The sequence below is a fragment of the Terrapene carolina genome, unplaced genomic scaffold (genome assembly GCF_002925995.2).
Source record: "Terrapene carolina triunguis isolate 2854851 unplaced genomic scaffold, T_m_triunguis-2.0 Scaffold62, whole genome shotgun sequence".
NCBI classification, from domain to species: domain Eukaryota; kingdom Metazoa; phylum Chordata; order Testudines; family Emydidae; genus Terrapene; species Terrapene triunguis.
The window spans coordinates 36872519-36885523 of NW_020664413.1; the positions used below are offsets into that span (position 1 = coordinate 36872519).

Below are 13005 nucleotides of genomic sequence, written 5' to 3' on the forward strand. Positions count from 1 at the left end.
CATGAGAGAACACAACCAAGAAAATGTAGGAGGTCTGACTGGAGTAAGAAAGCTAATTTGTATGAATTACTTGTTCCCTTTCAGAAACCAGGTGAATTTCAGGTAGGATCCCATTCAATAAAGCTCACCAGTGTGCAGCTGGCTTATGTTGTTTTCTAGGGCTTATGTGCTCCCAAAGAATGCAAAACATTATGCATTTAGGCTATTGTGAGTTATAGATACATATTGAGAAGACAGATCCCAAAATCTGAAAGGTAATCTTAGTGAAATAAGTGTCCACAGAGGGGTTTATACTGGTTTAACTAAATCGGTTTAAAATCACATCTGTAGTTTTCATCGGCAGTGTAACCCTCTTGTGTAGACAAGGCCCAATTTACACTCATGCTTCTCATGGCTCTGGGCAGTCAAGAATAGCTAGAATGCAGCACAACATGTTCTGGCCATGCAGTCTGTTGCTAGAATCTACAATGGGAGGATGCAGCATAGAGCTAGCTATTCCACGGGACCTTGAAGAAGCTCTACCTTGGCAGAGGAAGCAACTTATAGAAAAGACGTACCCTACCTTTCAGTCTGGAGATAAGCACATTAAAGTTAAGCACATATGTAAATATTTGCAGGGTCAGAGTCTCATTATTAAGAACAAGTATGTTGCTTTTCTAATTTGCTCATGTGCCCAGAGAATTAATGTTCTATTTCTTCTGTCCTGAGCTTTGAGACTTACAAAGTTTGGCTCTCTTGTAGTTGTCCTGACGGGGCGTGACAGGGAGTTATCACACAACATATAATTTATTTTGTTTTTGCTTTTGAAAAATGTGTAGTCACTCTATACCGATGAGAGAGAGCTCTCCCGTCAACGTAATAAAACCATCTAAACAAGCAGCAGTAGCTATGTCGGTGGGAGAGCGACTCCCGCCAACGAAGCACTATGCACACAAACGTTTATGCCGGTGAAACTTATGTTGCTCATAGGGTTGCCAACCCTCCCGGACTGGCCGGGAGTCTCCCGGAATCAGCCTCAATCTCCCAGTTGCTATTGAAATCCGGGAGATTTTAATAGGCCAAAAATCCAGTCGGCAGGGGTGGTGCAGCAGAGCTAAGGCAGGTTCCCTATCTGCCCTGGCTCCATGTGGCTCCCTGAAGCAGTGGCATGTCCCTGTGGCTCCTAGGCACAGGCAGGGGCGGCCAGGGTGTCTCTGCGCGCTGCCTCCATCCCGAGCGCCAACTCCGCAGCTCCCATTGGCCGGGAATGGCAGCCAATGGAAGCTGCGGGGGCAGTGCATGCAGGCAGGGGCAGCAAGCAGAGACCCTCCTGGGTGCCCCTGCCTGCGCCTAGGAGCTGCAGAGACATGCTGCCACTTCCAGGAGCTGCCCTAGGTAAGCACTTCCCGGCTAGAGCCCGTACCCCACACTCCCTCCTGCACCCAAACTCTCTCTCAGAGTCCACACCCCTGTCCCAGCCCTGAGCCTCCTGAACCCAAACTCCCTTTCAGAGCCTGCACACCACACCCCAACCCCTAGCCCCCTCCTGCACCCAAACTCCCTCCCAGAGCCTGTCCCAGACCGGAGCCTAGGGTGACCAGATGTCCCGATTTTATAGGGACAGTCCTGATTTTTGGGTCTTTCTTATATAGGCTCCTATTACCCCCCACCCCGGTCCCGATTTTTCACACTTGCTGTCTGGTCACCCTACCGGAGCCCCCTCCTGCACCCAAACCCCTGCCCCAGCCTGGAGAAAGTGAGTGAGGGTGGGGGAGAGAGAGCGAGGGAGGGGGATGGAGTGAGCAGGGGCAGGGCCAGGGCCACAGAGAAGGGGCGGGGCCTCCCACTGATATAACTGCCATGCTATGCTGAATTAATAACTCCATCTTCAGGAGAGGCATAAAGTAGGGTTACCATACGTCTGGATTTCCCCGGACATGTCCGGCTTTTTGGTACTCAAATCCCCGTCCGGGGGGAACTGCCAAAAAGCCGGACATGTCCGCGGAAACAGGGAGGCAGCATAAGCCAGGGTCCGCCTGGCCCCAGCACGACCCGCCGGGTCTGCAGCGCAGCCCAGCCGCCCGGCTACATTGTAGCGAGCTCGGGCGGGGGAAGGGGGGGCGCAGCCGCAGAAGGCGGCGAAGGGGCCGCTGCTGCCCCCGGAGGCCGGGCGGACCGCGTGCCCCAGCCGAGCCCGCAGGACCATGGGGAGGCCGGGCCCAGCCAACGGCTCGGGCTTCCCTCACGGGCGGGGACTCCCCGGCCACTGGGGGACCCTTCCTGCGGCCCCATCACCCCGCGTGGCAGGAAGGAGGCTGCGGCGCGGGGCAGGGAGTGCGGCGTGTGCCGGGGCTGCAGGGACCCGCGCTGCCCTGGTCGCCGCTGAGCATCCGAAGCCCCCGCCAGGCAGAGGCTGCCGGGGGAGCTGGGCAGGCGGGGGGGGTGCAGAGGCTGCAGGGCGAGGAGGAGCAGGGCAGGCAGGGGCAGGGGGGCGCAGGGGCAGGGCAGATGGGGGCACAGAGGCTGCAGGGGCGGGGGGGTGCAGGGTGAGTGGGGCACGGGCTGCAGGGCGAGGAGGAGCAGGGCAGGCAGGGGCAGGGGGGCGCAGGGGCAGGGCAGGCGGTGGGGTGCAGAGGCTGCAGGGAGAGGAGGAGCAGGTCAGGCAGGGGCATAGAGGCTGCAGAGGCAGGGGGATGCAGGGGAAGGGCAGGTGGGGGGCGCAGAGGCTGCAGGGGCGGGGGGTGATGCAGGGGATGCAGGGCCAGTGGGGAGCAGGGGGCACAGAGGCTGCAGGAAGGGGGGGTGCAGGGGCTGCAGGGCGAGTGGGGAGCAGGGAAGCACTTAGCAACCCCCAACCAAGATCAGAGCAGGAGGGAAGAGGGGGAATGTGGGGTGCTCAGAGGAGGGGGCAGAGTTGGGGCAGGGACTTTGGGGAAAGGGTTGGAATGGGGGTGGGGAAGGGGCGGAGTTGGCCGGGGCCGGGGCGGAGTTGGGGCGGGGCTGGGGGCAGGACCGGGGCCCTGGAGTGTCCTCTTTTTTAAATGTTTGAATATGGTAACCCTACATAAAGTCACTGTTGATGTAGTTAGATCGATGCAGTGCCAGTGCAGAAACCGCATTGCTTACACTGACTGTTACTGGCTTTGACACGTGACATAATGTTTAATTAAAAATCCATCTTTAATGCCTAGAGACTGCAGGACAGTCCTAGAGGTTGGGAACCTAGCTGCACCCTGCACCTATTCACTGCTGGCGGCCGGGCGGGGAGCGCGCTCTCTCTTGAGCGGACCCCCACCCACCGCGCGCCTGCCTTCTGCGGGGCACCCTCGCTGCTTTGCCGCCCTGAGACAATCCGGGCCTGTCTGTTTGGGGACCGGCTGCCACGCGGGCCCCGCAGGCGTCGGGCTCCCCGCTGCCCGCCCCCAGGGAGCGCTCGCCGGCAGCTGGGAGGCTGCGGGCGGAGCAACACCGCCCCGGGCCCCTTCGTTCTGCCGGAGCGTTGCAGGCCGGGCCCTGTTCTTGGCTGTTCTTTGCCTTGGCGCCGCTGTTGCCATGGCCACGCTCCGGCAGCCAGGCCTGGCTCCCGCGCTCTGGTTCTAGCTGGAGGGAGCCGGTCATCCCGCCAGCGAGCTCGGCCTGCGACATGAACAGGTAGCGGGTCCGCTGCTTCTTCTCCGGCGCCTTTCCGTGCCTGGGGAGTGCGGCCCTTGCTTCTAAACACCCTGCTTTTGTCTTCAGGTGTAATGCGGTCTGGGGCCCAGGGACTCCCAGGACGACAACCCCCAAGGTAAGAGATTTCTCCTCCCCCCACCCAGGCTGCCCACTGCAGCCCCCTAGGTAAGAGATTTCCCCCTCCCCCCACCCAGGCTGCCCACTGCAGCCCCCAGGTAAGAGATTTCCCTTCCACACACACCTCTCTCCCACTGCAGGCACCAGGGTAAGAGAATTGGGGAGTTTGGTGCCTAACCTGCTTAGATGCTTTTGAAAACCCAATAGACACCTTAATACCTTTAAAAATCTACGCCGAAATCTAGTCTCTATGACTCAATTTATTCATCTGTTAACAGGTCTAATATAATTGCCCAGCCTCATAGGTTGTGAAAAACACATCATGGACCATGAAATCTGGTCTTTTGTGTGCTTTTACCCTATACAATACAGATTTCACAGGGGGGACTGGCGTTTCTCAAATTGGGGGTCCTGACCCAAAAAGGAGTTGCAGGGGGGTCACAAGGTTATTTTATGGGGTCACGGTATTGCCATGCTTATTTCTGTGCTGCTTTCAGAGCTGGGTGGGCAGAGTGGCAGCTGTTGGCTGGGCATCCAGCTCTGAAGGTAGCACCCCCCCAGTAGCAGCGCAGAAGGAAGGGGTGGCAATACCATATCATTGCCACCCTTACTTCTGCACTGCTGCTGGTGGCACCTCTGCCTTCAGAACTGGGCTCCCGACCAACAGCCGCTGCTCTTCAGCTGTTCAGCTGAAAGCAGCACCACCAGCAGCAGCAGTGCAGGAAATTTCACTGTGAAATTTCAGATTTAAATAGCTGAAATCATAAAATTTGCAATTTTTAAAATCCTATGACCATGAAATTGATCAAAATGGACCGTGAATTTGGTAGGTTCCTACTCATAGGAGTGATTTGTGGCTTAATTAGTGTCAAATTCTGCCTTCTAATGCATGCACATTATGGGCATTAGTAATTGCTGTCCTAATCGAGAGTAGAATTTGTCTTTTACTTTGATCTTCCTGGTTGTGTAAGGCACTATATACTTTATTATATGAATTATTTATTGTTTTCTGTTCTTTAAAGTCTCCCCCCCACACCTTAAATGTAGTCTTGGTAATACTCCAATAATTGATGGTACTTTATAAATGTAAATGATCAAATTTCATCTGCTTTTGTGGCATGCATGGCTGTTCTATTTTCAAAAGTTAAGTTCCCCTTTTTTGATAGACAGGATTTTCAAGAATTAAGCACAAGACACTTGATGCAAATATCCTTCATATCTCAGATGTGCATATAGCAATCAGGATCGCAGGAATGCATCCTGCACAGTTGTGATTCGTACACATAGTTACTCAATATCTCTTTGGTGAAAGCCACTTGACATCAAGACATTTTTATTTCAGTGTCTTGTTAGGCCTAATTTTGTTGTTAGTATCTGGTATTATATCATCACAGTTCATGTTGTTGAGAGTTAAGATTGTGTCAGCACTTCCATTAGAAAATCCTATTTTTCAGGACTTAGGAAATTTTCTGTAAAATCTCCTCTACACCTAGGCAGAAATTTGGTATACCAAGTCTAAAGAAGCTATTTTTTCCTTTGTTAATAGAAAACTTTTTAAAACTGAGAATGAAATATATGGGTTTGCTGGTTTCAAAAGCATATAAAAATATGCTTGTATAACTTGAAAGCTAATTTAGTTTAAAATACAATCTGACATGTGAATAGTCCCAACTTCACTGCAATCCCTCTTTTGTATATTAAAACAAAGGTAAAAGTTGTTAATGTGAGTGGTAACCTTTGTAAAGGTGCTTAATTTCTATAAGAAACAGACTGATTCCATTTAAAAGAGCATTTTGAAGAATTATCTAGTTGGATGAATATCGAGATGCAGCTAACAAATTTGTTTACTGTCCCCATAAAAAAAAAATTTCTTAATGATAACTTGAATTATTTTCCTGTCAATTTTTTCAGGTCTCTGGAATGCTGGAAGTGGTTGGACCAGATGGTATTTGTTATAAGTTATCCATTAATATAGTTTTTTTAAAAGAGAAGAATTATGTTATTTCCAACATTCGAATTAAAAAAACTGTAGCTATTATATTTGCTTATAAAATTATAAGTAAGCATATTTTTTTTCATCCAGCCATTTTTATTTTCTCGAACTTAAGGTTTTTTTTTTTTCATTTTTTAAAGAAACGTCCCTCATATTTGCAGCTTGTCTTTCAGAGTGGCCACATTCACACTTTTTCAAAGCTAATAACAGTGTAGCGATATGGATCTACCTAGTGGTGTTACCCTGTGAATTATGTAGTTCACATCTCTGCTTTCCAGGAAATTGCACAGACCAAGGAGTAAGAATCTGCTAACAAGCTTAGAGACCTAGTATGGAAATATATATGAGAATTCCCAGTCCTGTTCCCAAGTTCCAAATTAAAAATGAAGGGAAATCTTTTCAACACCTCGCCTCACAGTAAAAACATACATTCAGATCATGAATTTGTGTGTGATCCGCGATGGTACTTAGGCAGTTAAGTCGCATTTTCAGGCACCACTATTATCCATAAAACTCCTGCTCAATTGCCTTCTAACCCTGTAGGTGCCTCAACTCATTCAGTGCCTAAGCTTTTATCACTGGGCATGTGTGCTGCAGTCTCACTAGGTAGCTGGGCGCCCATTTCCTCCTTGAGTCAGGCTTCAGTGCGCATGCTTTAGTTACTTGGGTGTTTATCTCCTGCTTAAGTCCCAGAGCAAGTCACAAACTGGGGAAGATAGGCATTCAGCTGCCTAAGTTGCGTGTAGGGTCCTGATCTGGTAGGCGTGGTCAGAGGCCGCCTAACAGATCTGGCCCCTCAGGCGAGTTCACACAAAACAGCCAGGAGTTGGGGTCAGAGGAGGACTTCCCTTATAAACTATAGCCTAGTGGATAGGCTATTCACATAGTCCCCTCTCCTGCTGAGGGGGACAGCGGATTTGAAAAGGGATTGTCCACCTCTCAGGTGACTGCCCTAACCACGAGGCATTGTAATTCTTTCACTGGCCCAATTAATATTTAATTATTCAATTATTTAATAGAAGTGGAACAACTTCAACAGGCAAGATCTGAGGGAGACCCACATTGGAATATTTCATAACACACGTCTGTTCAAATCACTTCTACTCAGAAGGAGGGTGTACTTGAACTGAGGGCCTCCCACATCCTGGGTGAGTATCCTATCTGCTAGGCAAAAGGGTGTAAGGGAGGTGGTCCTCCTCTCCCCCCCGCCACCCGTCTGTTTTGTATTAACTCACCTGAAGGGTCCGATCCAGTAGATAGTCTCTGAGTAAGTCTACCAGATTGGGCCCCCGTGCATGATTTAGGCATCTGAATGCCTGTCTTCCCTGGTTTGTGGATTGCAAGCAGAGATTGGCACCTCCCTAGACTTAGGCACCTATCTCCATGATAGGGACAGGTTTTAGCACACATCTGGTTGATGATGCCCACTGGCTGGCTTTGGTGGCTCCTTACCTAGTATGCTGGCTTTGTAGATCACAGTCTAAGGCTCCTCTCTGTCCCCATTCATTGTATAGGAGCTTAGGTGCTTAACTCAGGCTTTGTGGATTGCAGTGCTATTCTTGTGATGTTTCTAGAAGCCTAGAAGTTAGGTGTTGCGATGCTGAGCATTGTAGCACTTAAGTCCCTTCCTGCATCTGGGCCTTTGAAACTGTACTGCACAACTGGCTGTGTCATAAAACTGAAACTCCGTGTACCGTATGCAAACTTTGGAAATTAATTGTCTCACAATCTGTATTTATTCAGATAATTGCACATACCTCTTACATTTATAAAGTCATCTTGCTTTAATTTTTTTGGTTCAGTGATCCTAAAAGGTTTTTAATTGTCTGTATTTATTTATATAATTATACAATTTTTTATAAAGAAAACTGGCCCTATTTCTGGTTTATAATTATTCAGAAGGAAAAAAGGTTGTTAAAATATCCTCTTTTGGCAGTTGCTGAATACAATGTTAGATAGTCTATACCATGCATGTTCTGTCCTTTCAGCATAGAGTCAATGGTTCGGTATAACGTGTTTGGAATATACAGCAAGCCATTGAGCAAATGCCATTGATGACCAGGGACTCCATTGAGTATGCTTAGGTAGATGTTACTCTAGAGTACTACAGTATTTCACATTTCTAAATGTGAAATGGCTGTTTTCTAAATTTGATCTCCATTCATTCACAGGAGAGTGTTAATGAACGAATAGTTCTAAAATCTTTAGAAAGGAAGGAAGACCATACAGAATAACAGGACTTCACAAGATTTTAAAAATCCCCTTTAGTCTACTGAATAAATGTTCCTTGTGAAAAATACTTTAGGTCTCCTCTGAGTGATGTCAATGAGAATTTGCCATTGATTATATGGTAGCAGGATTTGGTCTTTAAACTTTCCAGAAAAACTGAATATAAATTGGCTTTATGCACCCAAATTGTTTTACAATAACATTATGCAGAACAAGAAAAATTAGTGACCATTATGCACTCAACAAAGATTCATATTACCTTATACTGTACACTTAGACTGTTTTATAACTGAGGAAGAGAATGTTGACAAGACCATGGGATTTATCCCTGACTCTGAAAGTTCTGTGTGAGTGATTAACTTCCACTTGGATAGCCATGTGATATAGACAATATGGACCCGGTTTAATGTCTCATCAGAGGTACAGTATCCTTAATTGCATTTTCAGCACTGGTTATAAGCCCTAATTCTAGTATGAAATTTGGACCCACAGTCTTCTGGTCCAAGGATGAGTGCTACCAACTGAATTATAATGGAACTAAGAAAATTGTAATTAAATTTTTTTTAAATTATATTTTACAATAGTTTGATATCAAAAAGGGAATGTACAAAGAGAAGATTCTAGAGGTACTCTCACATCACCAACATTAAGTCTGTTCTGTGTAACATTTACAAGTCCTCCATATATAAAGGCAAAGAAGACAGATAATACAGAAACATTTTTAAAAATGGCATTGTATTAGAGATTTTTGAACACCCAGGTAATGTCAAGAAGAAAATTAATATCTAAAATGAAAAGTACTAATGTAATTTATAAACTGACATCTTAGCCATCCGTTAATAGCTCAGTGTTTTGAAATATTCAGTGCTTCAAAAATTTTCTGTTGTCTGGTTTTATAAACCATTTTCTTATAAGTTCACTAATAATTCTCAAGTGCAATCTACATTGGTAAATATATAGAAACTTTGACAGCCCAACATTAACTGTATACTTTGATAATGAACTAATTGTGAATAGAAAAATATACAGTTTAAGAAAACATGGTTTGTTCTGTGTTGTGCTTAATACATCATGTACATCTTTCTGTTTAGATGGATTTATTCTAGAAGCCTGCTTGACAATGTCAAGGTAAGAAAAGAAAGACACAGTCTTGGCCCCAAAAAATTTCCAGAAGTTTTCTGTTGTGTGAGGCAAGCTGTAAAGGAATGTGAGTTGGGTGAATTTGGGGAGACCTGGTGGTGGAGGAAGAGTCAAGGCGATCTGCTGATGACCTCCCACATCCACCATTTATTGGTCTATTCTTTCCTTTATGTGTATTTAAAAGTAAGTGAAATGAGTTTTCATTGGATCAGTATATAATAATATGCAATCTTTGGGGCCAAAAAGCTTCCTTCTTTAGGTTTTGGAAGTTTGTACCAAACCATGATACACCTCTACCCCGATATAACGCGACCCGAATTATAACGCGACCCGGGAACACGAATTCGGATATAACGCGGTAAAGCAGCGCTCCGGGGGGGTGAGGGGGGCGGGGCTGCGCTCCGGCAGATCAAAGCAAGTTCGATATAACGCAGTTTCACCTATAATGCAGTAAAAATTTTTTGGCTCCCGAGGACAGCATTATATCAGGGTAGAGGTGTATATATAAAATAGATTGTTTTATTTGTTTACTGTGATTTGCAATGATACAATACAAAGTGTTACATTCAACTATCATTTCATATATTAAAGGTTCTTCTATTGCATTAAATTGATCAAGCACAAGAGGAGTCATGCACAGTGGTCAAATCAAAATTTTAATACAAAAAGGGCACATTGTGAAAGATAAAAAAAGGTTAAATATAGCATTTATTATAATTGTTGTGATATGACTGTAAAATGTCATATTTTCAAGCACTTTCTTAACAGTTAAATTCACATATTGTACTTCAAATATTATAGATTTGTACTAGTGATACATTTTTCTCAACCAGAACTACCAGTAAGCATCTTTTCAGTTAACTCATGCTTGTTCCTGACCCAAAGGAGACTTTTTTCTTCTATTTTTTTTAAATATTTTGAGACTGTCCCATATTGATTAAGTCCCTATCACGGTGCCTTCTGGCCAGGATGGATAAAAAGCAATGTTTTTTTTTTTTTTTTAATTATTGTTTTTTATTTTTGATAGGTTTTTTCCCCAAAAAGCATTTTATCTAAAGATAGTTTTAACTAAGATACATTATAGCTCAAAGATATCTCATCATGGAATAGGGATTATAAATTCTAATTCTATAGTATGAGACAATATATTCATGTTATGTTTAAGAAAAGTTTTGTAAATGACTTCTAATAGTTCATGGATTAGGGACCCAATCTTATGGGGTTCCACAGGCTTCTGTATAGATTATTTAGGTTAATCTTTCTATCCACCCAATGGGACTCAGTGCTCAGTCTAGAAGATACCATCAGAGATACTTAGTTTTGCAGTTCTCAAACTGTGGATTTGTGTCTCCAGAGGTAACATGCTTGTTAACAGCAAAAATGTTTTAAAATAAATAAATAATATATAGAGGTGAGAAATAACAGACCTCAACTCTATTGTCCCTCTGCAAATTTGTGTACACAGAGTCAGTCCCTTACCTCTCTCTAAAAGTGCAAAGTTTCAAAAAGTTCAATGAATAGAAGATTGTGGGGGGTGGAATAGATCTGGACAAGGAGAAGAAGTCTGGAGATAAATGCGAGAAGCGAGAGACATATGCTTATTTTGTTAAAATATTGTATGTTTGCTGTTGAAGAAAAAAATCCAGAATACTTAACGTGGTGGTTTTAGTTAAATAAAATAATTTAAATGTCTGTCTGGTGATGTTCTCCTCCTAATACAGCATGGCAAGAAAATCCTCCAAATATTAGTGATTAACCTGTTGAATTGGAGACAGTTCACCTCCCAATGACTTCCTAAATATCTCTTCAGTTACCTTTGGTAAATGAAATAACCAAACAATCATTCATTTTCTGATATAGCTGTAAAACTAATCTGAAAAGTTTTCAAAATAAATCACTGTTTAAAAATGTATAGTGTGTACCTTCTAAAAATGAAACCTACATCTATCTCTGAGTTGTGAATATGTGTTAAGGTTATAACAACCAACAAGAATGCACTTTTATGTAGAAAACCATGATTAAATTGAGTCTTCCTGACTAGTGATTTAAATCATGATTTAAATCAATTTGATTTAAATCATGATTTAATCAAATCCACCCTGCTTCTGGGCCACAATAATTCTCTGACCTTTCTGTGTTGCACGGCTCCAGAGGCTGCTCCTGAATCTGTGAGCTATCTCCTCTATTTGTCAGAGATAGAATGCCACGCAAGCTTTCATAGGAGTAGAGTGTTGTATATATTTGTTCTTGATGCCAGACAGAAGAAATATTATTTGACTCCTCTTGCTCCCTCCTCCCTCCCACGCACCCCCCCACCCCACTAGTTTAATGAACAGGAGCTGTCTGCCACCTGTTGTCTCTTAGATAAGTTTTAGAAATGTAAAGAAGATTAAAGAAATATTCTTAGCCATTAATAGAGACCAAAGATATGTCTCCCCAGCTAGTTCTGGAGTAATTTTCTTGTGTAGGTCCAACCACATGTCTTTAATAGGAATGGAGAAAAAAGATGACTAGATGGACCCAGAAAAGGGAGTCGTAGAGCATAGGCGCCGACTCCATGGGTGCTCCGGGCCTGGAGCACCCCCAGGAAAAAATTGGTGGGTGCTCTGCACCCACCGGCAGCTCCCCGCTCAGCTCGCCTCCGCTCTGCCTCCTCCCCTGAGTGCGCCACGTGCCTGCTTTTTCCCCCTAGCTCCCAGGAGGAATGCGGCGCGCTCAGGGAAGAGGCAGGGCCGGGGCGGGGATTTGGGGAAGGGGTCCAATAGGGGCAGGGTGGGGGCGGAGTTGGGACTTTGGGGAAGGGGTTGGAATGGGGGCAGGGCAGGGGCAGGGAAAGGGTGGAGTCAGGGCCAGGGGCAGGGAGACTCGAGCACCTACTGGTGCTGGGGAAAGTTGGCACCTATGTCGTAGAGTGCAGGGCATGGCAAATTTATTTTAATGAATCTCTAATGGTGAAAAGACTGGTGTAAATTGGACGTTTTAAAAAAATCACTCTGTGGGTTAAAATGCCTGAACCTGGTTACATCATTGCTGTGTGGTGGTGTACTGGTGCTACACAGTATAAAAAGTCCTAGCATAGATAAAGGCTAACCTATACTGAGGAAAGTTGGCTCACAATGGAGACACAAGGTTTTCTGAAATCATATTGAAAATGGCTGTGCCCTGTCTACACTAAATAGCTTACTTACAATATTAGTAATACCATTGCAGCTGAAAGTGTTTTGTACCTACTAATATTCCAGTTCAGCAAAGCTCTTAAATACATATTTAAGTCCTAGTGAGCTCAATAGTAAAAACATAAGGGATTTACAGAATAGGGGATAGACTTCAGCGTGGGCTTAAGTGTTTTGCTGAATCAGATCGTAAATCTGGTTATAATTCTTTCTAGTGTGGGCACTAATGCCAAAGCCACCATCCAGGGCTTGTACAAACCCGGGAAAAGGCCTGGGTATTTTTTGTTGAGTCAGACCTTAGAGTCCAGATTAAGTAATTGTTTGCAGTAATTGCAGTTGTGTAAGAATTCGGTGCCTTCTAGATTTATTTTATTTTGTTTTGTTTTGTTTTGCTACCACATGTCCACTTGAACAAACTGAAATTCCAGTGTTCAAGGAGTATTTGTTCATACAAATGTCTGTGTTTTCTACTAGGCAGAACTGTTTAGAAAGGACAGATGCCATAAAGGTAAGACTTAGTTTTCCATAGGATTTACTTCGGCATCTTTTTAATGGGTAATTGATGTGTTTTGTTCTTTATTTAGCTATTGTTATTGGAAAAACAATAGCTACTGCTGTTTGAAATTTTCGTATGTGTGGTGAAGAAATTTCAAAGCTCCAATTCTGAATCCTGATGTGGAATTCTGTTGAAGTTACTGGGAA

The 13005-nt window shown here is 44.7% G+C and overlaps 1 protein-coding gene across 1 annotated transcript in view; it reads left to right on the forward strand.

The window, feature by feature from the left end:
* The first annotated feature begins 831 nt into the window (after positions 1 to 831).
* The window catches only part of ERICH2 (glutamate rich 2), a 42720-nt gene continuing 30546 nt past the window's right edge, over positions 832 to 13005 (forward strand). The window contains exons 1-5 of the mRNA XM_029910517.1: positions 832 to 894; positions 3635 to 3766; positions 5680 to 5713; positions 9082 to 9118; positions 12778 to 12811. Coding sequence (XP_029766377.1) covers positions 832 to 894; positions 3635 to 3766; positions 5680 to 5713; positions 9082 to 9118; positions 12778 to 12811 — 300 coding nt within the window. The remainder of the gene's footprint in view (positions 895 to 3634; positions 3767 to 5679; positions 5714 to 9081; positions 9119 to 12777; positions 12812 to 13005) is intronic.